Source organism: Gadus chalcogrammus, chromosome 23, assembly GCF_026213295.1.
Source record: "Gadus chalcogrammus isolate NIFS_2021 chromosome 23, NIFS_Gcha_1.0, whole genome shotgun sequence".
NCBI classification, from domain to species: Eukaryota; Metazoa; Chordata; class Actinopteri; order Gadiformes; family Gadidae; genus Gadus; species Gadus chalcogrammus.
Window position 1 is genome coordinate 13,979,608 of NC_079434.1, and position 26,973 is coordinate 14,006,580.

Genomic DNA, 26,973 nt, shown 5'->3' on the forward strand with positions numbered 1-26,973 from the left:
ATATGCGAGGCTTTTATATGAGTTTTCTTAGTTTGCTTGTGGTTAGCTCTCGAGGTCACTGGAGACACCTTACTTGCCCTTTGAACTTTGCCCTCCCTTGGAGTTGACCTTTATTTACCCCAACAATCTTCTGTAGACATTGGTGTGAAGGTTCAACAAGCCTCACCGACAGAAGCCTTTGGCAAAAACAGGAGACAAATAAAGGACTGACATTATAATGTTGTATACAGTGGGTATAATTTAGATACATTTTGTAAATAAAAATGCAATACTATAAATATCATAATTACTGTCTGCCTAAGGTATTTTCTGTTTGAGATGCAATATATACTATATCCTACTTAAACATAATTAGATTGCGTCATCAGCAGAGGCGGATTGGCCGTCGGGACGATCGGGAGATTTCCCGGTCGGCCGGCCGGCCAGCGAGGTCAGGTGGACCGGCCCACAGCTGTGAGCGGCCGCGAGGTGTCTGCAAGCCGGCCCTGAGCATTATTTATTCCCCGTCAACACGCCGTGAAAATCCCCGAAATAATCAATATATGTCTTGAGAACATCCAACCAATATTTATACCACTTGCTTACTCTCTATTTATCATTCATGGTTTTTTTTTTATATTATTTTTTTTTACTTCATTTAAATCTTCATTATTTTTCCAATATTTTATTATTATCCAATAAACAGCTTGCAGGTCAAGTACATTTTCGGAAATGTAGGGGGATATATGAGCGGCCCCACGTCTAATGGCATGACCCTAAAGACGCGTCAGACAGAGAAGGCGAGCAAGTTCGTGGTTGCTTGCTTTTGCTTGTTGTGGCACTCATGGAAGGCAAGAAGAGAAAAGAGAAAGGAGGGGCTGAAAAGGACAAAATAAAGAAGAGGCGGATGCTGGAGGGGGATGCATCTAAGTGCTCAAAAATAACGAATTTATTCCGAAGTCAGGCATTAACGAGTTGCGCAGGTGAATTGATAGAAAAACAGTTAGCCAGAGCTCCACCATTGACATTATTGCTAGGCGGGAGCTAGCACAAGCTGCTAGTCAAATGTGTATGTGCTGGCTGGTATATTTCAGACGAATTAATGACTTAACTGATCTTTCTCTTTTAATGGATGGAGAAAAAAAAAGAAAAACGATGATGCGGGGGTGGGGGGGGATTCTCCCGGTGGTTATTGGTGCCCCACTCCGCCCCTGGTCATCAGTATATTGCACATGTGTAATATACCGATGTCACACCACTCAAACATATTCTAGTGTCACATTCTATCAGACCACAAACAAAGCTTGTTCTCAAATGCAGAAACTCAGAGGTGGAAATATTTTACTGATTGGGCATCATATTGTGTAACCGTATGTGTCTTTCTAAATAAAAGTTGAGTGACAGATGAGAGCAGTCAGCCGCTGCAGTCAGTAGTGATCATTCATCTTCATGGTAAGGGCCCTCTGTTCCACCCCACTGGAGACAGACCAAGGGGGGGATGGAGGTTGCCAAGCTGAATAAGTTCAAGAATAAAAGAAAACTGAAATAAACTGAAATAAATTCACACAATTTAATACTTTGGGAAAATTTTGCTCAGTAGAAAGGAGGTAGAATAAATCAAGAATGGGAGAGAAAGCATAAAGGAGTTGATGGAGGAGACACACTTTAAGGACTTATAGTGCGACCGGTCCATTTCCTATACCTTCAACCAACTTTAAGTAGGGGAGAGTTAAGTAGTGGATGTAAAGAGGAAGCAATCCGTCACTTCATCCAATTAAAATTCTCTTGTCTGTGATGCCAGATGTCGCTTTGTTTGATTACTCGGTTGTCTCTTTCTGTAGATCAATTATGCACCCTTAATTAGACCCGGTTTCACTTTAAGTTCTTACAGTTTGAATGGGAGTTCCTACACAAACGTAAGGCAGAACACCCTCTATGAAATATGAGGGTTTTTTTTCGAGAGAAGGGCATATCAGCCTAGATACAATTTTCTACTTCGAAAAACAAAGTTAAAGTTATGCTGTTTTGTGACAAAATGCTGTTTTTCTGAGAAAATAAGAGCCATCGAAAAATAAACCACAAGAGCTGGGTTTTCTCCACATAGACAAACTTGTGCAGACTCGCCAGGTGACCGCTGACGAAAGTAGGGCAAAAGCAGATTTCTGGTAGCCTGGCTATTGCCAGACCAAGCTCAATCTTAGATTGAGTTTGGTCAGGTTAAGATGCTGTCATTTTCTTAAGCACAAGAGGCGTGATCAACGGGCCTAGTTCAAACAACTCTGTACGCAATTGGCTGCTTGCCGTCGCTTCCCTATCGTCATTGTGTTAAACCAGCCAATAGCGCGCCAGGGGGAATAGCCAGCTTGGTGATTGGCTCCCCACAAACACATCCGAAGCAAAAATAAATGTGTTGCTTTTCTCCAGACCCTCCTGCAGGGCGAATTTGAATCGCCAGCAGATTGGGCTGGGGGTACCCAGTTTAGTTTTCTGGTTGAATCATCCCATGAGTTATAATACAAAAACGCACGCACGCACGCACGCACGCACGCACGCACGCACGCACGCACGCACGCACGCACGCACGCACGCACGCACGCACGCACGCACGCACGCACGCACGCACGCACGCACGCACGCACGCACGCACGCACGCACGCACGCACGCACGCACGCACGCACGCACGCACGCACGCACGCACGCACGCACGCACGCACGCACGCACGCACGCACGCACGCACGCACGCACGCACGCACGCACGCACGCACGCACGCACGCACGCACGCACGCACGCACGCACGCACGCACGCACGCACGCACGCACGCACGCACGCACGCACGCACGCACGCACGCACGCACGCACGCACGCACGCACGCACGCACGCACGCACGCACGCACGCACGCACGCACGCACGCACGCACGCACGCACGCACGCACGCACGCACGCACGCACGCACGCACGCACGCACGCACGCACGCACGCACGCACGCACGCACGCACGCACGCACGCACGCACGCACGCACGCACGCACGCACGCACGCACGCACGCACGCACGCACGCACGCACGCACGCACGCACGCACGCACGCACGCACGCACGCACGCACGCACGCACGCACGCACGCACGCACGCACGCACGCACGCACGCACGCACGCACGCACGCACGCACGCACGCACGCACGCACGCACGCACGCACGCACGCACGCACGCACGCACGCACGCACGCACGCACGCACGCACGCACGCACGCACGCACGCACGCACGCACGCACGCACGCACGCACGCACGCACGCACGCACGCACGCACGCACGCACGCACGCACGCACGCACGCACGCACGCACGCACGCACGCACGCACGCACGCACGCACGCACGCACGCACGCACGCACGCACGCACGCACGCACGCACGCACGCACGCACGCACGCACGCACGCACGCACGCACGCACGCACGCACGCACGCACGCACGCACGCACGCACGCACGCACGCACGCACGCACGCACGCACGCACGCACGCACGCACGCACGCACGCACGCACGCACGCACGCACGCACGCACGCACGCACGCACGCACGCACGCACGCACGCACGCATACACGCACGCACGCACGCACGCACGCACGCATACACACACTCGCATGGCAATGGACACAATTTGATTTGTGATGTGATGCGTAACCCTCTAGAAATGCAATAAGCCCAGGTTCGCCTAGGTCACAGCTATATGGTCATGGCTGTAGTAAGATCAGCTAATATGTTTTAAGGGGTCGTTTGGATGTATTAAATAAAGAAATAATGGCATTTTTTATCCAGATTTTCCCATTGTGCATGTGCCGTTTATATTAACATTTTATTAATTTGGGCCACATTCAAATGTATTTCAAGATCCTATATAATTCTGATCCCTGATCTCCAATGCTACACTGGTGTCAACAGTCAGGTTGTGAATATAAATCGGAATTGGGCATTAGGATCTCTAATGTGAACACAGAACAATAACAAAGCTAATTGGCACTGATGTTTAAGTGTAGATTACCATATCCGTCTTACATCGCTGATTATACGAGTGGCTAATGGTATGCATAGCTTCTACCAATTAAAGCTAAGTATGCTCATAGCATACAAACATGATTAGCCCTAGCGGGAAACTCGTGTTAGATTTCACGTATCTAAATCATGTCTACCAGAAAACGTGCCCATACTGAATACATAGTTTTCATTCGCACACCTTTGTTGTTGATACTGGAGTTTTGTGAATAAAATGTTGTGTGCTGCTTTCAGTTTGTTTATTGCCTTGACATGAGTTTTTTTATAAGGTCACCATTGTGTATGAAGTAGTACTCATACACAACACATTGACCGTGTCACGGCCCTCTTAAAGGTGAAATATTATACCACCAGGTGAGTGTGATTAGCCATTACTAGCCATTTTGAAAATCTGCTAATGGCTAATCACAGTCACACCTGGTGGTATAATAAGTCTCCTTTAGAGTTGGCATGTCTGCCCTCCCACTCGCAGTCGCCCTGATAGGCCAAACCCTTAGGTCATACATCTTTGTTAGTTTGATTTTCTGCAAACGTAGTCATCCGGTCAACTATAAAACTCTAGTAGAGTCATCGCTCCAGGCTACATCCAAAACACTCAGAGTCATGTCAGAGAGGTCGGAGCGTTCCCATAGTCCGGGGACACAGTGGGTTGAAGCGAGGTGGAAACACTACAACGCTGAGGAATGAGTACGTAAATTACAATCTGAACATGCGAATCATCTCCCTTGGTGGTTGTTTAATGTTAATCACAGCACACAAAGTCTTCTGTGGTAGAGAATGGCCTGGGGACACACATGACTCAAATGGCTGCAATGATTTCTGAGTAGTGTTTCTGTGTTTTGTTGTTGCATTATGGGTATATAAGGATAGCTAGAGTTATGTGGTTGACAGAATGGGGTGCTCCACTTCGGAACAGTGCAATCGACCGGTTGGGATATAATCAAATATCCCGAGATAAATTATTATGGCGATTTACCTTTTGAGAGTTCATCATTTTGCTTGCATTTTTATTGTTTTTGAGTCTGGAAATAATCCATGGCTTCAAGCTGAATAAATATATGTATATTGTACGCATATAATCTGAATTAATTGATTCTGGTTCCATTGCTGAGAGATCTCATGGGTTAAGAGTCTATTTCGTGGATAACTCAAAAGCTAATGATTTCAATGATATATTACCACCTAGGAAATGTATGGTAAACCGATAAGGCACTGCAAGTACATAAACAATCAAATTGCAGCATGTGTAAGTGTATGTGTGTTTGATGTCGTTTCTAGGAGGCTTGTGTCATTTTTGAATTGCCCCAGTTTTTGCTCCACGAGTTGAAGATGATTTTAAAACGGCAAGCATTAAGGAAAAAAACGTTACACATTTCAGGTTACGTCGCTCATTGATTCTCGTGACTGAGACGAGTGAATTTCCTTTGAGACTATGTTTTATGTTGTCATCAGCCGTTCAAACATCTTGAGGGCAATACCAATACTTGTTGGAAGAACAATGCAGAGTTTATAAAAAACACATTCATGAACAAAGGAATAACTATCAGGGACTTATTGGCTGCTGAATGGCCTAAATGGATCACCTTTACCAAAAGTTATGCAGTTACGTTAATTTTTATTTTTTTTAATGAAATTATAAGATACTTATATTTCAAAGCCTACCAAATATATATCTGTCCAAACCCAGTGAATTGGTTTGATGCACAGCGACAGAGGCAGTTTAAATGAAGCCCTCTGCTACCACCTAGTGGCTAGAGTAATAATTGCATTAACAGTAGTTAAGCACTGCCTAGCATCACTCAGCTAATGATACATTTTAGGCGAGAGCTGACTTGTATACGTTTTCTGCTTTGTGAATTGTGATTATCTGGCACTGAAGTTAGTCTGTGAAGCCCTTTGTTGAACAGAATCATTGTTGGGGGACTACAGAAATAAAATAAAACTGTTGGGTAACTCAGAAAGCACTTGTGGCATCAACTTTAACTGTTTACACCACCAACAATTTTTTTACTAACCTCGTAATTCAGAATCCGTTGTTTGTAGTTGTTATTTCAAACTAGGCTGTCCACAAAATAGTTGCTGTCCTGGGTAAAAGGCACCTCCACACAGGTCACCGGATGGAAAAGTGATTTGAACCCCTGTGTTTAACGAAATTAAACGTATATGCGGGTCCTCGACATTCACTGTCACTGCAAAATACAAATGAGCTCAATTAGCAGAAATTCAATTACGATAATTATGACCAGTTAGCTAGCAAGCCTTCCATTTATTCAGTGGGTATCCTGTCACTACAATGTTTAAATGTTGTTTTGTGTTACATTAGGAAGAAAACATATGTTTGACGAAGATCAAAATAGTTACATTTTTACAATTTTACCACGCTATTGACGCACATTGACCTATAAAGAAAGACATACACTGAAAGCAGCGGTTTGACGGAGCGCCAACAACCCCTCCGTCCCGTCACGTGACCATTTCCGTTTACCCATAATGTAGCGCGGCAGAAAGCGTGTTACTTTGGCGATTAAATAAAACAATGTTAATCAAATAAACTAATCCTATATAAAGAAATGTTGAAATGATTTTGCACGGTTGGTCCGAAAACAGTGGGATTACAAATGATTATTGCAGTCTGTTACATAACTCCTTGTTTCTTCTCTCCCCTAACCCACTGTCGGCCTTGACTAGCCTTTTGTTTTCTAATATAAATAGTATATATGTCGTAAAATGTAAAGATAGCCAATTTGTATTACCTGATATATATAATCTGGAAAAGTGCAATAAACAACCCAATCATCATTTCAACATTTCAAAAGGATCTGTCTATAAAAATATTAAGGTTAGTATTTATGTTTAACAATTTAGGCTAATGAGATGTGAAAATAGACAGATAAATGGACAGAAAAAACATGAGAAGGCCTACAACTTTCTATTTTACTCATTTCTTTGCATATGTTTTCTTTTCTTTTTTTTAATGTATAACAATGTTTATATGTGAAGCACTTTGAGTCTGCCTTGTGTATGAAAAGTGCTATATAAATAAAGTTGCCTTGCCTTGCCTTGCCTTACAGTTCATATAAACAAAATAGGCTACAATTGTTGTTTCTTTTAGCAATAAATTATACTGATGACATGATTATATCATGAATGAGCCACACATTATAATACATCTGACCCTTTGGGTTTTCCAATCTGTGTGTAATGGGAGTGTAATGATGGATACTGGAAATCAAAAGGCAATCAACCAGAAGCATCTTTCAAACCCTACAATCGAATAACAAGGAGATTTTGAGCCATAGAGGGACTGTTATATATAGTCACACTGCCTTTATCATGTGATGTTCTGGACTTTCGCAACCTTGCTGCCTGAAGCACAACCATGCCATGAAAAGCACAGTTTTCTTTGAGCCAACAGACACAGCCTTTCAAACCGTTCTCCATATTGCCTTTAAAGTGGTTGCATGGATAGAATGTTTGCTGATGCATGGGAAAATATTTTAATTTTTTTTGCATGATGCATGAGAATACTTGAGGCTTCATGAATGTGCTTTTTGTGATTGTGTGTGCACATGCAATGCCTGCTGCTAGCAGCAGTGTGCAAACACCAACGTGATACACACACAAATCTAAATATGGATTTCTCCCCATTATATTTTCTTAAGACAAGTGGGCCTTGAAAAGACCGACAGAGCTGTGGTGGCTAGAGCTGTTGAACTAACATTTTCTGACACTAGCTGGTTGGTATCTTTCTGCATTCATTTAAATGGAAAGCTTGCAGTGCCTTGTTTACCTCTACATCTTAAAAAAGGCTGAGGTTGTCCACCTACCTTTGTTTTTTTACATGTCGAATTTCTATGACCAACTTTGGGTTTACTCGTAATAGTTTTTATTTTCAATGTTTTTGTGTGAGATGCATATTATGATTAGTTGAAATTATAGGTTTAGACTGAGTGCCTTTAACATCAATACTTGGTTCATGCTATAAATAGGCACAATTGAGTGTGTGTGTGTGTGTGTGTGTGTGTGTGTGTGTGTGTGTGTGTGTGTGTGTGTGTGTGTGTGTGTGTGTGTGTGTGTGTGTGTGTGTGTGTGTGTGTGTGTGTGTGTGTGTGTGTGTGTGTGTGTGTGTGTGTGTGTGTCTAAAAAAAATCGCTGTAACTCGATCCCAATAAGGGGAGGAGAGATAGAGAGAGAGAGCGCCAGAACAGGAGTGAGCGTGGTCGTCCTAACCTCCCCCAATCATTTCCATATGCGGACGTGAAACTGCGTGGCGGTTATCGCCACGGTTTTGTATGTAATTCATTTAGTAGCGAGCACCCTATAGACACCGAGCGGCAGACATGTGGTTCACCGTGTGTCCATGTGTGTGCGGGCAGTTGTCTCTCTCGTCGACATGATCCGACACAGCCTCGGCGTTCACCACACACTCCCCGATCGATTGAGTACCATGAGAAGTTGATTGAGGGCTGTTCTTGATGAGCGTGAAAAGGTAAGACTGTCTAAGGTCGCGGTAGGCCTGTGTGTTTATGTACTGCACACACACGCACACGCATGTAGACACACCGATGTGAGACCCTGTTTTTCTCCGGGTATATGAAGTGACAAGCAATGCGGCGCAAGCCATCGATTGCATGGGCTGTCCATCCATCCAACCTACCCGTACACACACGCACACTGTGCATTGGTGTCTTGATTGTGCCAGATCTGCTGTCCGGGTCGTTATGATTTATGACGGGGCTTTTCGCAGGCAACCATTTCGTCTCTATCAAAAGATCCACCCATGTTATGCAAGGACATTTTAACGCTGGCTTCCGAAAGGTTTTAACTACGTTATATGCAATGGCTGTGGGTTTATGTCGGCTTACAGGGACGATTTAGATGTATTGCAATATGTATTTGCTTCTGAAATACCTAATCAAACAACATCTTTGTTTACTTTGGTTGTGTAGGTTACTATGCAATAACGCTATCCGCGTAACGATGCCATTCCTACGTACAAAGTGTGACGTTTATGTATTTTCAATACAAATTCGCTTCCATCTCATTAAAGCTAAAGTTTTTGAGTTATTTAATTCATTGAGACCTTATGAATCCACTTTTAAAATTGTATGGGCATCGATTTATTTAGTTGCTATACAGTTAGGTTCAAATGAAGACAGGTAGGCCACCGTCCGTGCAACGGGTGCTCTGCCTCTGCTTCTCCCTGCACTGCTTCTTTAAGTCGACCATAGGGTATTTGACCTTGTCCACCCCGACGGAACCTGCCTAACAAGCATGACTGTTTGCATGTTGAAGATAATGCATGGCTTCCCTAGCCCCCAGATTTGCAACAACAGGCATTAGTCTGGGCAACACCTTCAAAACGATGTTATCGCCTAATACAGCATTGAGTGTCAAATGATGATGTGCAGTGATGTATTAATAATTGTGCTGTTATTATTGTTATATGTGTTTGTATAGTAGTTATTTAGTCAGTTCAACTGGTCTGTCAGTAGTTTGTCAGAGGCTGCTGTGAAAATATGGCAGTGCAACATGGCATGTAAACAAAGGGAGAGTAGTATGGCCAGCTTTTTTGTTTGCGTACTACATAAGTTAAACAATGTGATTTGATAGATAACATTATTGAAATCAATATCAAACAGCATTGACTATAGATAGGCCAGGTCATTTTAAGCTACAAGCTATTTGAAATGTTATGTATATAAACTTTAACTAATCTAAGTTACCTCTGCTGAAAAAACAAGGACTAATTTTCCCGCAACTTTGTAGGCCTACCATAATAGTACTTATGCCTCTAATGCTACAATGCTTAATGCGTCAAAAAAGGATATGGCTCTTCATTACGGCTTATGCAGTTTTTTTATATCGTATGATATATTACAAATTTCTTTAAAATTAATAAGACACTTCTTTATGAAGTGTACATTTAATTTGTATGCTGAAGTGTTTACTGGTATCATCTCCTTGGCTATGTACACACTATATGCAATAATACAGTTTTCCTTAATCACAACAGAGAACATACACACTCACTCAGTCACTCACAGACAAACGTGGGGGGGTAATGGCCCAGGAGGTACAGGGGGTTGACTGGCAACCGGAGGGTTGCTAGTCCTAACCCCTGCTCCTCCTAGCTGAGTGTCAAGGTGTCCCTGAGCAAAACATTGCCACGCACACGTATTTGAAGCGTGAGCTTAGCGTGGGCGATACACGTGATGAAGATGTAACCCATTAAAAGGTGTTTGCATTTACATGACACATGATGATCTAAGACGCTGCCTCCATTCACAATTCATACCTAAGTGATGTCACTGTCACTGCATTCCAAGTGTAAGTCACAAACGGGAAATTAAGGTTAGGATGTCAACTTAAATAACCTGTTCAATTGTCTGGCAAATTCTTTATTCCCAGGTTAGAAAGACCTTTGAATCACACCTTAAGGTCGGTAGTAAACATTTAGGTATTATTAAATCAAGGTACGATTTCAAAGTTGAAAACGTGTTTAGTTTTGATCATTTCGAAATGATTAATCTTTATTTACTGCTTTGTGGCAGAATCAAAACAAATGTAACCTATACTTTCCTTTACAAAGTCATTGCATGGAGCATTGCTCTGTTAATTATTTGTGTAAACACTGGAAATTATATTTGTCAAATAATGGCTCATATGTTATTGATTCACTTATTTGAGAAGCTTATATCAATTTATATCTTGGCATCCTATTATAAAAAAAATTAATGGTAAAGATACTAAAAAAACTTTCGGCTAAGCACACATCCCTCGCCTTTAGAAACCGCTAAATACCAGAATGGTTTTCATAACAACTACATCTGTGGACCCGTACTTACTTACAAATGCCATAGAAGTTACTTGGTAGGCCTGCTAGCGTTAAAGTGGGAATGAGATTTAGTTAAACATTGACCTTTTATAAGTTTTTGTCCTTTGGACAAATCGCTATCTTTTGGCGTGTATCAGCGAAAGACTGTTTGGCTGGTTTTGAACGACCCAGTCGGTTTAGTGTACAATGTTCCATGTTGAAGGGCCACTTTTACTCAATATCCCACCTGGTGGGTCCTTTACTGCTTTTACAATTTTGTAAAGGGAGAAGAGGGGAAGAGTACATTATTTTTCGATTGACAGGAAAGATGGATTCCCTAACCAATCAGGGGGGAGATGCCCTGATTTGATAGAAATGTCCTGGGTGCCATCTCAAATCTAAATGGACTCATACAGAGGCACAGTCTACTTGAAATGGATATTCTGAAAGTGAATTTATTACGACTATATCTCAAACAAATTACGCCCAAATAATAGCCCTTGAATTGTACCTACAGCATCTTTAACGCACCTAGGGATCTATAGGTTAAGTATTGACTGTTTAAAGGAAAACAAAGATGAGAGGTGAGGTAGTGGGTTCAATAGGTGTGATATCGATTGATCTTGGTCCAAATCTCTTAAACATGGACTATGGATGGCCTTCAAGGTAATGTCAATCAAACATTCTGGCTACACCCTCCTCCTCCCGCGATCTTATGAGTGGTGATGGTGGAAGCCTGATCAGCCACATAGCCCTTGCAGTAAATAAAAAAAGGTGCGACAGAAGCTTCCTTGTATTATTTTTATGATTTGACAGTGGGCGGGGCCTAGCTCAAACAAGGTTTTGTTTCCCTTTTAATATATCTTCTTTGGGTTGGGTGAGCAGTTTGAATTCAACCGTCGGGCATTTCCCTCTTCAGCCTCACAACCAACCCAGTAAACCACATCAAACAACGGTAGTGATGAAGTGGAGATCGCTTTTTTCAGTTGAAATCATCCTGTTTATCGAAATGACCTCTTCTCTATGTTTCTCCCCCTCCACACTCACAGCAGGGTAGGGCGGCCATGGACACATTCAGCCAGCTGATCTTGGCCATTTCGGTGACCAGTTTCCTGGGCTTCCAGTGGCTCTTCCACAGGGCCAGCCCCTGGGTGTCCACCCGCATCAGCCCGGGCTTCGACGTCCTCAGTGACAAGCAGAAGGTTGAGTGGAACTCCAGGTGAGCCCGCAGGGAGGGGGTACATTCTGTTGAGGGGTACAGTACCCCGTATGCATGTCAATACTTATTTGTTTGGTAGGGGGCCAAAAGAAAGGGAGTTGGTGGTACTTATGGAATTATAATGTTCTTTGTACATCATTATATATATATATATATATATATATATCTCGATAATAAATAACTTTTGAATAACGGGACACACTGTTCCTTAAATATTATATGTATGAGATTGATACTATTTTATGGATATTGAGAACCACTTTCAGCTGTGTTTTTAGATATCATGTCAAGGTTGGATTTGTGATTTGATATAGGCCTATTTCAGGTCAACTGCTTTTTTCTGCTAACTTGCCACTCCAGGAAGAGCAAGATGTATATCACTTGCTTTCCAAGCATTTGTAGTGCAAGAGCTAAATATAAATGCCTGGGTTCGTGGAGACTATATTTCAAACTTGAGGTCTCTTTATAGTAACATAGTGGTGGCTAGCATCGCGCCATAACGCATGCTGTACGGTCAATGCAAGTTCTCAAAAGCATGTTAGCGTGCCTGAAAATGCCTCCGGTCGTACAGGGATCATACACCATTGTATGCCAGTTTCAGTCCACCAAATATAACAAACAAGGATCTGCTGGTTTTAGGATGAAGCCAGAAAGCTCGATGGAGTTCAGCTGTTGGACAACCTTGATCTAACTGGGTGCTTTCCATGTAACCCCTCTGTGTGCTTTGATTCAATTGACCATTTCACAACATGGCTATCGTGTTGTGGATTGGGCTCGCATTGTGATATGTTGTTAGCTATGATTGAAAATCTCTGGCGCAAGTCCCATCGACGCTGAAAGGGAATGGATGGAAAGGAAAAGGCCAGTTTATAAAAATGAATGAATTATGTATAACGGCTCTGGGTTGAGGGTTATAAATGAATTCTCTTTCTCTCTATCCAGCTCTTTCTCTCATACTTACTGATAGAGATGGTGCCACAGAGTCTGTGGTTGGGGGAGAATTAGTCGTGTCACTCTCACTTCCTTCCTGAAATAAAATGTGCTTTCGTCAGGTTGTGTGTAGACCTTTTTATGTGATGAATGGCCACCTGTATCAGGGACACTCATCTCGAGGCTACACTTTCCTTTTACATTGAAATGATTTTAGAACTAAAAAAAGCCACGGTCTTGAATCGAGCATAGCAATCTCTCGATGGCGTTTAAAGGTCCCATGGCTGGCAGCTGGCAGCTGGCAGCCGGCAGCCGGCAGCGTGCGGTTCAGTCCACTTCAGATTGATTTGGTAGTGGTAGAATCAGAGACGTCGGAGAACCCGACGCAGTCGTTTGTGATTTATAATATCGTCTGGAGGCGCACACAGCTTTTGGCCGTGATAATATGTATCATATGATATTATTGAGATATAGAGCTCCGGGACTGTAACGCAAGTGTTGTACACACTTTGTTATTTGGATAACAGTTCTGCTGTTGGTGTTATGGCGCATCACACGTCGGACTCTCGTCTCTGGTATTTCCACAACGAGACTCGTAGTTGGGGTTAGCTCAGCCATGGTTGAAAAGGAATTGGGGGGGGGAAAGGAACTTTGGCTTGGCTCCCTGAAGTACATGAACTGCGACATGGAGGACATGGACATCCCGCTTGAGCCCCGCTGCTCGCTGCCGAGGGACCACTGCCTCGGCGCTGCCCTGTGCAGGTGGCGGTGGTGCCTAAGCGCTGGGGCGTCGGAGAACCCGACGCAGTCGTTTGAGATTCATAATATCGTCTTGAGGCGCACATAGCTTATATAATATATCATATGATATATATCATATGATATAGATATGTAGAGGCTGTGTGTGCCTCGTAGGGGTGCAACAGAGTTTTGGAGTCACGGGTCGGATCATTTTCGGATCAACAACAACAATGAAGATAACAAGACAAATGCCTTTAAATAAAATCTTCAAATGTGTAAAAACAAAATAAAGTGAAAAATTAGGTAATAATCCTGCTTCCTTTAAGCATATTCAATATTTAAAAAAAAATGCAATCTGAGGCTTTATTCCTTCTTTTTAACATGGATAGTAAATAATCCCTAATCCTGGATTTACAATTCAGGATGTCTGCATTGCCTGGGGAGAGTTTAGAGTCTACACTCTCCCAAGGCAATGCAGACATCCTCATCTTCTTTTTTACCATCAAGTATGGTAGCGAAATCCATTGATTTCGGTTGGAAGACTCATTGCTCATTGCAAGGGGGGTTGGTTGTATTCTTTTCGCTCGGTTCTAGCCCTACTGTTGATACGGAAATGGTGCGTTTGGCGAAAGCTCAATGTGCGACTGGCTCGTAGTGGCTGTAATCCTGCACCACGGCTGGATTTCGGGAACGTCTTCAAATACTGTCTTAGGGGCCCACTAATATCTATATTAAAGCATCCATAAAGTAGCATGCCATGGGACCTTTAAGTATTGTAATTGTCAATGGTGGTGTGGTTGTTAATAAAGGCTGTCCTTATTTTGTATGTTCGTGGAATTAGGAAATTTCCTTTCTTATTGTATCCCAGGAACCCTTTCCAGATCATTATTGATAACTCAATGCATCCCAGCTCTCTTATCTTGCGAAATTCCTGGTACATATTTGTTTATATTTTTTATATGGTAGGTTATTTGGACTATGGACATTCATCTCAGTCTAAATCACTGTTTGTATGTCTATATCAATCTTACTGTAATCATGAAAGATTGTTTCAGGATATTTTAGTTTTTATTCTAAGCTCCTGAGGCTTAATTGATGGCAATACTATATTTAGTTTTGCACAGGTAATGAGAATGTGGGTAAATGGACTGCATTTATATAGCGCTTTTATCCGACGAGCTTTACAATATTTCCTAACAATCACCCATCATGCACACATTCACACACTGAAGGCTGTGTCAGCCAATGCAAGGCGACAGCCAGCCAGTCTGGAGCAGTTAAGGGTTAGGTGCCTTGCTCAGGGCCACCTCGACACTCCGCTAGGAGGACCCGGGAAATTGATCTAGCAACCTTGCGGTTACCAGCCAACCCGCGGTACCTCCTGAGCTGCTGCTGCCCCACGTGGTTTGTGCTATTGTGCATCGCCAACGTCTACCGTCATATCCGTGGCCCATCTGCATTTCTGAGCATTCTCCACATTCCCAGATTCAAGTGTTGTTACACACGATCTCTGGACCCACGTTAACCAGGATGGGTACGGGGCCGTAGATGATGCCTTGCTCTGTCAGACCCACTTTATTCCGACCGTCTCACTGCCACTCCTGAGCTTGTGAATTCCCAGAGCAGCCCTGGAACTCTTGGCCAGCTCACTGACTGATTGCCAGGAACCGCTTGGCTGCCCCCCAGCCTCCGCTGAGGCCGAAGTCTTGGGTGCTAGGGGGGTGGTGGGCTGGTGGGCTGGTGGTGGTGGTGGTGGGGGGGCGGGGTCAGGGGCGTTGAAGGACTGACAAACTCACTGCCCAATCGTCAATCTAGCGCCAGCCTTTGGCTGCCAGGCAGTTAATTTACCATGGGGCCCTGAAAAGACGTTAAGCACTCTGTTTAACTCTTGCTCAATAAGAGACTGTTAAAACACTCCTGTTGACATCTCAAAGTGAAATTGTGTGTGTGTGTGTGTTTGTCTCTCTTGCAGGACGGTGTCAACACTGCATGCGCTCCTGGTGGGGCTGTTTTGTCTCTACATCTTGTTTTTTGATGATCTCGTCAACGAAGACCCAGTATGGTGAGAGAGCTCACCTATTAACCTATTTATTTTTCTTCCTTTTTCTTGTTTAGTAAAGAAGAGAAAAAATTGACATTAAATTAGTTAAAAAAAAAAAAACATGTGTAATGATAATAATAGAACAGAACTGCATAATGTATTCACTTTTGTAAATTCTTGTTGTTCATTGGCATTGGGTCACATCATAAAAAGGTCTGGTAAATAACCCCTGCCTCACAGTGAACCATTGTTCGGTTTGTGTCAACAGGGGAGATCCGACGCTGGTGAAGATCAACGTTGCCATCACAACGGGCTACCTCATATCTGGTGAGACAAACGGCAGTTAAGCCATGTGTTCCTGCATGAAGGTGAGCGCGGTGGGGTGGGGGAGGTCACACCATAGACTCACAGTGCACCAGTGGAGGCTTCTCCATTGAGGAGAGGGAGGAAGATCCTCCCTAACATTGTTGAGAATAAAAAATGTAGATTGCCCAGACTATTGTAATGAATTAATGCCCTTAAATATGACTACTTTATTGCCTTTGAATATATAATGTTCGTTTCCCTGGGTAAAGGGACATTAGCACCCCCTATCGCCTATCGCCAATTACTTCAGGGAGGAACGGCCTCCGTTCGCCTCCGTTGACTCCCATTCATTTCCCCGAAAGTACTGGCGGCCGGTGGATAACATGGGTTTCAATGGGAGAGAGGAGGAAAATCCTCCTCTGAGTGGGTGGGACCTTAAGGGGTCTGATTCGCGCAAAAATCTATCCGTCTGCGCTATGAACCAATAAGCAGGATCCCTGGATGTTGAGCAGTGTTGCCAGATTGGTCCGATTTCCCACCCAATTGGGCTACTTTTAACCATGTTAGGCTGGAAAGATTATCATTGGGCGGGAAATCTGCCCAATCTGGCAACGCTGTCGATAGCAAACCCGGTCTGCATTGCCGCGGTGCTCAATCTGAGAGACGCAGAGCAAGTGAAATCTGCGATAGCGAGATCCTAAATGCACAATGGAAACATTGGAAACGGAGGACATTGTTAACGTCTTATTACAAAAAGCATTCCATTCATTCAGTTACAGTGCTAAGTTAGCGAACAAGGGAGAGGTAGACCACTTCCCAAAATCAAGGTCACCAGAAGTAATGGCAACGTCAGTGTTGTGAGTGCTACATGGTTTGCTAGGTATGCATGACTTACTGGTAGCATTACAAGCAATTGTAACTGAAATTAAACATAGCTAAATAACTTCAGTCAGTGAGGGCAAAAATAGGCCCAATGATAGGCCCAGATTATTTGATTTACTTTTACAAATCAATAGTAGGCCTGATTTGACTAATATGCTTTGCATCCTTTCCTTCTCAAATTACAGTGATGCCACTGGTGGCTTTGTATACATTTTGTTCACATAACTCCCTCCCTGCTATTTTGTAGTTCCCCAAAACACCCTGAAACAACTTGAGTCTCACATTCTTATGCCACCATACACCAACAGTGCAAGCAGGCCAATGGCAACCAAGCGCGCAGTCCTTCCTCCCTCCCTCCCAAAACCACCAGCCGCCACTGCAGTGCACGATCAAAGAGAACTGCGGCATGAATCAACCATTAACTGTTTGATTTGACACATTGGGGATTTGAAATGGGATTTGAAAAGGGGAAAGGTCACCTTTTAACATTTTTTCCTTCTTTTTTTTCTTCCCTCCTTCTCCTCTCCCTTCCTTACAGATCTCCTGCTTATATTTTACTATTGGAAGGCGATAGGCGACAAGTTTTTTGTATTGCACCATCTGGCAGCATTGTATGCTTACTACTATGTACTGGTGAGTTCCCTATTGTCCAATAGCAGAGCGCGCAGCCAAGACGGGAAGGAGACAACCAAGGGTGAACTGCTGTACTCCTGTGAAGCTGGGAGCTTAGGGTGGCCCGTGCGTAGCTTAGCGTTCCCTCTGTTGATAGTCGCATCACCACTAGTGGAGAGAGTTGAGAAGGAAGTGTTTGTATAGTTGACAACAAGCTGAGGTTGTGTATGACCTGATTTGGTTTGTAAGAGAGGGAATGGCAACTTGGACTGGATTGAATGAGGAAGTGGCCGTTGTGGACAGGTACTTGTCAGGTACCCAGGAAATATTATCTGTAGAGAATGTCGGTTTGAGTCAGATTTGAGTGTAAAGTAAATGAAAAATGAAAATGTGGTGTACATTTTCAATTAAGTAAGTGAATGTTGATTCATGTAATGTTTTATTTTGAGTTGATTTGACCCTGGATTCAATAGACAGATAAATTGATGGATGAGTGGATAGAAAAATGATAAATAGCACGGATATGAAGCTCTCTTCCGCCAGTGATAGTCTAGTGGTCCTTTTTAAGCAGTAGATGGCTAAAGATGAGGTTGTTGTGATTTAGCTCCAGACGTAGCTTTCGTGTTGGCTACCAGCTTCAAAACGGTGAGAACGGTTCACTCTTGGTTGGATGCACCGACAGCCCACCAGGTCAACAGGGGGATAAGAAAAATGCAGATGAATGACGTATGGTATTTTTTGCATGGAATGCTCCTCCCCCCAACCCCACTCTTGTTCTTAGAATATCTGTGCTTCTCAACTACTTTTTTCATTCGTCTTGTTTTTACTGACCTCCTTATCTTAAGTGTTGTGTGATTTGAACCGAAGCTGCACTTTATTCGCCATTGCTTTAGCTGAACCGAATGCCGGGCTTTAACCCCATGTTTGCATGCACTCGAAACCTCCCAGGCAGAGCTTACTAGAAGGTGGCGGGGAATGCTGTAGCTGCTGCTATTGTGCATGCCACAAATGACTCCTAACTTGTTTAACCGCCCACATGCCTTTCCTACCTGTCGCCGAGCTACCTAACCACTCACCACCCACCTGTTGTTCTTGTGCCAAAGTCTGATTCTGTACCTGTGCTTTCTTATGCTCAGAAAATGTGCCCATTGTACAGAGGCTTTCCTGTATTTTACATCTAGTACTATGGTATGGTGTAGATACTGGTTTTGTCCTGCTAAGAAAGCAGTATGAAATGTAGTAAGGTCATGCCACTTAACGTCGGTATTTTAAACTGCAATTCAAATGTGCTCAAGAAAAAGTTATAGCCAGTGCATAGCTGTTAAGCCGTTTCTCGATGACTTCCTTGTTGTACCATTACCCAGCCGGTAGTCATTGCCTAACAGACTTTACAGGTTAACTTTATCTCGTATGTGACTCATCACGTAAGACTGCTGGACGGTTTGATCCCCAGTGCCTTAACCTTCCTGTATTTTCAATGATTGCAAGAGTTTTGGGATGTAATGACTTAATGTTTAAATATAAACTGGATAGATCTCTGGCACATGCAGTGTATATTGAGTTAAAGTACGTCACCACTCTAATTAGTAATTAGGTAAAAACATGAAGCAGTGTAAATAAAGAAGGCCATACTGTCACTGGACACTCGTCAATGTCACAACAACCTCGGCCCAGAAATACCAGTTTTGTTCTGTGCGATACAAAGTTTGAATTGGCAACCTGTTGGTATAATTGAGGTGTTCAAATTACTTGGATATGTTTTCCTTCTTCGTTGGACCTGTTGTATTTAGTCTTTTTCTTTTTTGTCAAATGTCAGTGTTGTTAGTTAATGTATTACGTTTCTCTGTGTTTGATACAGACAATGCCCAACAGACCACCATAGAGTATGTACTCTTTTGATATCATAGGATAATATCAAAGAGACACATTGAGATCCTTTTCAAATGAAGATCATACAAATTTGAGTTTAGTAATGATCCTTTCCTTAAATGTTCATTGTTTTATATAACATCTCTACTTTTTAAATTGTATTTTAAGCGGTACAATTAGTTTTTCTAATTTAACCATTAATACATTCAACTAATTAAAATGTTGACATAATGACGATAGTAAAAGTTTCCCACCTCCATGAGTGACTATTAAACGCATGCTCTTTACATCTTGGCTTTTCTGTAGTGCTTCCAACCTTAGTGAAGTCTTCTTTCTTCTTTATATATATAATATCTGTCAGTCTTCTGTCCTGTCTTCTGTGGTGTCTCTATTGCTAATACGACCTTTAACACGCATAATCTTCTCTTCCAATTCTTCATGCAAAAATTACCAAACCTTAGCGTGGGTTATTATGGCCATAATAATCTGTTTTAACAAAGCAAAATTAAAGAAAAAGGTTTCGCGAAACCAGGGTCAGTAACCTAAGGGAGGTGGGCGGGAGGTAGGCATCCCTTGTTCCTGTCTTGTCTGCGGTTATTGCTTTTGTGCTGCAACCGTGAGGATACCTAGGATGCCCAGTCACAGTATGGACTTACCAGTACCTAGAGGTACTAGCATACTCATGCTAGAGAGAGAGAGACAGAGGCAAAGTGTGTGTCCTAACCTTTATATAGAGTCCATACCAAGACGATCCATGTGTGTTGCATTATAGTAAGTATTGTGTCGGTGACCTGCTCTTTCTTTCAGTCCTTGGAAGGTAAGTCACGGTCTCTGGTCTAGTCGGTCTGTCGATACATAGGAGGTAGAAGTAATATGACCTGAAGGTGTAACCAGAAAACACTAGGGATCAAAGCTACTTGGATTAAGGTCTGGGTTTCCCAAATATCAATACACCCTCTCATAGATGGACAAATAAACAAGGAAGAGTTTTGGAATCTTAATGTTCGGCAATGCACACATAATGTGTGGGTTTGTTGCTTCTATAGTTCATCATTACCGATACTTTTTAACACGTGTGTCCAGCCAAACACTGTCTAGGGCAACTGTATAAACGAGAATACAGATGATCACATATGGAAACCGGGACCTGATCCTTTAGTAATGTGAACCTGAAATCCAACCGTATTGTTTTAGTTGTATTTGACTGCATGGCTGTATATTGCCCTTTCATTCAGTGGCTGGCTGACTGTATGTGTATCAAAGCCTGTGCAGTGTTTTCATTGCTCTGGTTTACGTAGTTCTACCATAACTGTTGTGATGTACTGGTTTAGATAGTTCTAACATAACTGTCGTGATGCAATGTCGACTATTGTGTTGATGGGAACTTTTCGTATTAACATTCAGTATGAACCCAGATAAACTGTAGATAAATCGAACAACGCATGTTTTTCTTGTGTTGGTCTGTAAAAAAACTTTTGTGTCCCAAAGGACTGAGCTGAGACCTAAAAATAATTGCTCTATATCTGGAGAGGCCTTCAACTATTTTTAAAGCAGCCATGATTGAACCTTCCCCCACCCTAAGAATCCCAAGATGTTCTTTTTAATAAAATGACGTAGATGTTATCTATTTCAGTTAAGGGGACAATTACATGTCCGTCCATGTATGGGCAACATTCAAATAAATATATAACCCATTGGCTAAATTGTGAAACTGACAAGCTGTTAAAAGCTCGATTTGGATGGTTCTTTACTAATCGGTGCCACCTTGGTAGAGGATCGTTCAACCTCGATCAGTTCCCAGAGACTCAGCGACATGTGCCTTTCTTTATCCCCCTCCCCTTTGGTGGTCTCCCTCTTAACCTTGTCCTTCCAGGGCCAGGGAACGCTGCCTTACTTTGCTAACTTCCGGCTGCTCGCGGAGTTCTCCACCCCGTGTGTCAATCAGCGGTAGGTCACCTATAACCCTCAACCTGGCATAGACCCTTTTCTGTTACAGAGGTGTGTCATGGTAGGAGACAAACAGGTGTACCGCACTCATTTAGGAGTCTGATCCATTTATGAATGGGGCCAGTCACATCTCTCTAGTGTGGTGCGCCAGTATAGACGACCCTAGTGAAGATGCCATACGTTTGACAGCACAAATGGACAGTATCTAATTTGAAAGTTGTGGAGCTACACAAGTGTTTATCGTGCCATGACACCTCTGTGGAAAAGTTTGGGGGCCTAAATATTATAGCAGGGTCACAGGTGGTAGAGCTGCACATCATTTTGATATGTGCTCCACCGTGTCAAAAATAGTGAGTACAAATTAAAATTAAAAATGGGTCGTAGGAAGCTATATATTTTTCAAATAATTATGTACTCCCAATACACACCCACCCAACCACACCCCTTCACGCTGTTCTCCCCCCCCCCCCCCCCCCCGCAGCTGGTTCTTCGAGGTCCTCGGCTACCCTAGGGCCTCGCGGTCCAACATGGCCAACGGCGTCGCCATGGCAGCAGTGTTCTTCGCGGTGCGCATCGCCGTCATGCCGGTGTACTACGGCCGCATGTGCGCGGTGTACGGCACGGCGGCCTACTACCTGGTGCCCTGGGGAGGCCGCGTGGCCTGGATCGGCTCCAGCATCTGCCTGGACATCATGAACGTCATGTGGATGCACAAGATCGCCCGCGGATGCAGCCGGGTGCTGCGTGCAGGAAAGCAGGGACAGCAGGTTCACGGCCTCAAGCCCCAGCTGCCACACCCGCCACCCCAGGAGAACGGAAAGAAGGACTAACAGGGAGAGAGGAGTACAGAAAACGAAAAAAATCGGCGACCGATGAACATGACCAGCACGCCCTGCTTGGGACACCATTAGTGTTGTCGAGGATGTTCCAATGTCCTGCAAAACTAAGGACCTCCTGTGTTGAAGAGTAAAAGGGGCTGGGCAAGTCTCGCTGAGGTCTCGGAGCACTGAGTTGTGGTTTGTGCACTTGTGGACGTCATGCACACCAGACAGATTTGAAGCCATGGATGGAATGATAATACCCTGCACGGCTAATGCTTTTGTTGTGTTGGTTTCTTCTTACCCCTGAGGGTGAGGGAAAGCGGAGAAGAACCTTGATGAACATATTTTGTCATGGGAAGGGAAACGTACTTGATGGGCTTCTTGGGGTTTAGGTCCAATCCTTCACTTTACTCTTTCACAGTTGGAAGCTCAGAAAGAATATAGACTCTTTAATTTTATTTTTTTGTCACTGTTGATGGGGACCTTGAGGAACAAGTTATGGGGGAATAGTGGTGGAATACAGGATGTACATTTCCTATTGAGGTAAAATTGTGTCTGGTTTCCCGCTATTAAATCCAGCTGTTGTCGAGTCACTGTGGGATTACACTGCAGATATTTTATTGCCATTGCTTTTATTTTAGAGAGGTTGAAGAATAATCTCAAGTGAAAACACGGACAAAGGGACGAAGCACACGCGTCCCTGTTGAATTATGGACATAGGGTAGGTTAATATTTCAAGAACATTAGGATTATAAGTGTATATTTATTTTCTATTTAGACGTCAAATTTTGGATTGTGGATTATTTTTTAACGGAGACTGATGTGCAATGACCTCATCGGACTGGGCCCTTATTTGCTGGTGGCCCAGTAGCCTGACTGCCATAGGACTTGCCATAAAGGAGCGTGAATGTCAACACGGATTGTACGGAAACAGCGGTTCAGCAGTGGTTACTGCAAAATACTCATCATCCACTCCTTAACATTACGTCACACGTATAATCTCTGATGCCTGTATTTTATGACCATACAAATAAGAAAAAAATCGAATGAAGTTTATTGGTGGAGCAGATTTACATAGACGACTGTTGTAGACAAAAAGGGCTGTACAGTGCAGAGTGGCCAAATGGTGAGCACACAGTGAAGGAAACTAAATAAATCCGACACAACAGGGATACAATAGAATTAAATACCTGGCAACAAGTTTACACATGCACTGAGATACATTGAAATACAAAACTAGTGAGTGCTTGCAGGATTTCAAATCAGTGGTAGCTTTTGGGTTTTTGATGCATTTCCGTCCAGTGTATCTATAATATATTATAATTTGGTTTGATTCACAAGCTATTTAGTTACTGTTGGTTTTGAGCCAATCGGATCGGATGCCAAAGGGATGAACATTCAACGTCAAAACTCCTGTTGCTCCTGACGGTGCAATTGATCATTCCCTCTTACCCCGTCTTTCCCTGGGATTTTTGTTCTTATTTTGTATGGATTTATAAGATAATCAAAATGCTGCATTATCATATCCTAAAACTAAACCATTCATTACAGAAGATGCTGACATTTGAGTATGTATTTATTGATGTTTGTGTTGAATGCAAGAAAAAAAGTTTCTGAAATTGACCTAATCTTCCAAATGAAGTATTTATTTAATCTACACATACAACCTCTTTAAACCATCATCAAAAACAGCGGATCAAAGTTTGAAGTTTGGTCTTGATATGTAAAGCATAGCCTTTTCTGCCTATATGCCTTTGGTAAAAAATAGCAAGGTCCCAAGGTCATCGCAAAGTAAACAGATTTTTACTCCTGCTATCCTCTCAGAATCAGGACGATAGTTTTTAACGCTCAATTTATTTTCTGCTGGTGATTTTCGCCGTTGTTTGCCAATGTCTATAGGGACGTTTGATTATTTATTGAAGCAGGGCATATAAACCACGTCAACGATTGTTTTAAAAAAAAACATGGGCCAGCCTTTTACTATTACAGCTGGAAGTACTTCAAGAGGGGGTTTACCCACAACGTTATCAAACTTCTGTTTAGCAACGAGCAACTGAGATAACGTGTCACCATGCCAACCTCATGGAGATTTGCACATGACAGTGCCAAAACTCTGCCATCATTTTCCTTGTTGTTCCATTGTTTCTGAAGTTCTCATTCACTGTTGCTTTCATGCATTGAAGTCCCCTTACAAACTAAAGCAGAGGCTTGGCTTGAGTTTGGCTAGGCAAAACGAAGTGAACGATCACCTGATGAAGGAAATGTTTTTTGGGAGTAGAAAGGGATTAATGATGTTGAATGATTGTATATGAATGAATGTCTAAAAGTGGCTGTGTCTGCTCTGGGTTTGATATTATTGGGAGATAATATGTCTGTTAAAGGCTCTCCAAGTACATAAAATACCAGTGGTTTCTGTATGCAAGGTTATGCATGGCATATGGTCGTCATGCACCCTCTATTACTGCATGTGGTATTGCATGATGGGGTATTGCACAGTTAACCAGACAAAACGTGTGTTGGCAAGCTGTATGTCGTTTGGCCTATATATTTTTGTAATCTTTTTGTGTTTATTTTTGCCGAGGTACATGTACAGATGGCGTCCGACCTGAAGCATATCCTTGTGCCACCTAATGTACGCCACAGTTGGTGACGATGCCGATAGTGAACATCTATCCAGCACATGGACAGCCTGTGGTGCGATATGATACTTGAAATCGAATCAGCAATGTTGATAACAATCTGGGCTCTGCAAATAAAAAACTGAATATAATAAAGTATTTCATCGTTTTGTTGCCTTTTTTTGCTTTGACGTAGGCCTATTTATTCGGCTTATCTAAAGGGCTTTTCACACGTGAAGCCAATTATAAACCGCTTTGTTTTGTTACATTCTTTGTCCAGTGACCATGTTACATATATATTGTGGTAATTATAATAAATAACCAAGTGTATGTGCGGCAGTTGAGCAAAACCACTTTCCTCGATCTTTTATTATAATGCAACCCACCTCAATATTTGGAGATTAAGAGTAAACTGAGGAAAATGTTCAGTTGTGCTGCATATAATTGATTGCTGGATGAAGTAGGTCAACCAGTCCATTGCTTATCAAAAGTGGTGTAGCATAAAATTGTATGAACATTTGTACATCAACCTGGCTATGTATTATGCAGTGAGTTTAATGTAATTTAATTGAATGATCAAATATAAACTAATGTCAATTGTAGTAAAGAGGAAATAATGAATAGTATAAGCAGTGAGTAGAAGACAGCAATTGCACACAATCAGGAGTATTATTAGACATACAGGAGACAACCAGAAGAAGTGTTATGCAGCCATGTGTTACACCGAGGCTAAGAACACCCGTTTCTTCCCCGAGGGGAGACAAAGGCAGCCATGAGTCAGAGAGGTGTCAGGTTCTGTCGCGGAAAAATGTATCCAAATGATAAGATACAATTATGAACAAGTTATATAGCGTTGTTGACATTGTGTCTTTAATTGTGACTACTTAAAAGACATTTGTAAAAAGGATCCTAGCACCAAGAGATAGCTTCCTTTCTCTCACCAATTGAAAGGTGTTAAGTGAGTTGGCAATTGCATTGCCACTGTTGACACGAAGACTGATACTGAGCTCATGCCAATCTCCTGACTTCTTAATTGTTAATGTTAGGCCTACCTTGATTTTTGATAACAATAGTTCCATTTTCACCACCAAATGATGGGCAAATATACCCTTGTTTGAAGAATTTTCATATGTGCATCAACATACTTTGATTATACGTAAGCCTAATAAATAAATGCAACAGCTGAAACAGGCATTCCATACCCCAAGGCTCAACGAAGAGACGACAGCACGCAGCGCTTTTATACTGCCACTAGAGGTCAATGTTGTTTCATTGTATAAAAACTGCATCTGGAAGACTCCCCGTAGATGAGCATTCAACAATCCACTGTTAAATATACGTATATAAAATCTACAGGTCACGCATCCATTAGCCTACCCAGTTTACGATAACATTTGGAAGTACATTTGGTTTTTAATAGGTTTGTGGACTGATAATTTGCCGGTTTAGATTTACTGTCATTAATTAATTAATCTGATTAAATACTAATTGTGCAGCCGTGAAGCATACATTAAGCCATTTGTAGCATGTTAATGTTAACGTTAATGTTAATGTTAATGTTAATTAATTAAGGGCGCCACCAGAAGGCGCCCCCGACACATTTGCCGCACTGGGAGATATTTTTTCTTCCTCCATGGGCCCCTGACGCCGTCTGGGCCCCGTGCAGCTGCACCGGTTGCACCGTCGATATTTGAGCCACTGGCTACCTTTGATGGGATAGTCTGCATAGCGTCCCCTGACAGTGGCGCATCACAGGTAGTCTAATAATCATAGCGCAGAGAAAAGTGCTAAATTATCTGTGTGTTGGTAGACAAACTACAATCTCTTTAAACAATGAATTACACAGATACTCACGGTATCAATTAAGACTGTTTGTATGAAGAATTTTAGTCAAAAAAAAATGTTGGGCCTTTTTATGAATAGGATGCTACATTGGTGTTGATTATCCTCATCTCCAAATCATCACTGAAAAACAATTCATAAAGTGAGGTAGGACTAAGGCCATTGCCCTGTTTATAATGGTATTAAGATTCGCACACTTTGTTGGTAGTTTACGTGTGTATCCTCATAGTAGAATTAAACCGGACCTCTTTGTCCTAGCCTTTGCCCTTAATCTCCAAATATAGAGTTG

General features: G+C 42.9%; 1 protein-coding gene across 2 annotated transcripts; it reads left to right on the forward strand.

The window, feature by feature from the left end:
• The first annotated feature begins 4,510 nt into the window (after window positions 1-4,510).
• Window positions 4,511-25,177, forward strand: LOC130376825 (TLC domain-containing protein 4-B-like). Of its 2 annotated transcripts, none has more exons than XM_056583721.1 (7): window positions 4,511-4,726; window positions 11,906-12,075; window positions 15,719-15,808; window positions 16,056-16,114; window positions 17,514-17,608; window positions 21,330-21,403; window positions 21,885-25,177. In XM_056583721.1, exons 2-7 carry the CDS (start codon window positions 11,921-11,923, stop codon window positions 22,231-22,233), a joined length of 822 nt encoding a protein of 273 aa, XP_056439696.1. In that variant the 5' UTR covers window positions 4,511-4,726; window positions 11,906-11,920; the 3' UTR covers window positions 22,234-25,177. The 2 variants fall into 2 exon arrangements, with proteins under 2 accessions (XP_056439696.1, XP_056439695.1); XM_056583720.1 differs by lacking the exon at window positions 4,511-4,726 and adding an exon at window positions 8,219-8,528 and having other exon boundaries at window positions 21,885-25,176.
• The last annotated feature ends 1,796 nt before the right edge of the window (window positions 25,178-26,973 follow it).

Coding starts and splice junctions, on each gene's coding strand:
- LOC130376825 (XM_056583721.1), top strand. CDS start 11,921: ATGGACACATTCAGCCAGCTGATCTTGGCCATTTCGGTGACCAGTTTC. Junction 15,809..16,055: donor GTCAACGAAGACCCAGTATG/GTGAGAGAGCTC, acceptor TTGTGTCAACAG/GGGAGATCCGACGCTGGTGA. Junction 16,115..17,513: donor AACGGGCTACCTCATATCTG/GTGAGACAAACG, acceptor CCTTCCTTACAG/ATCTCCTGCTTATATTTTAC.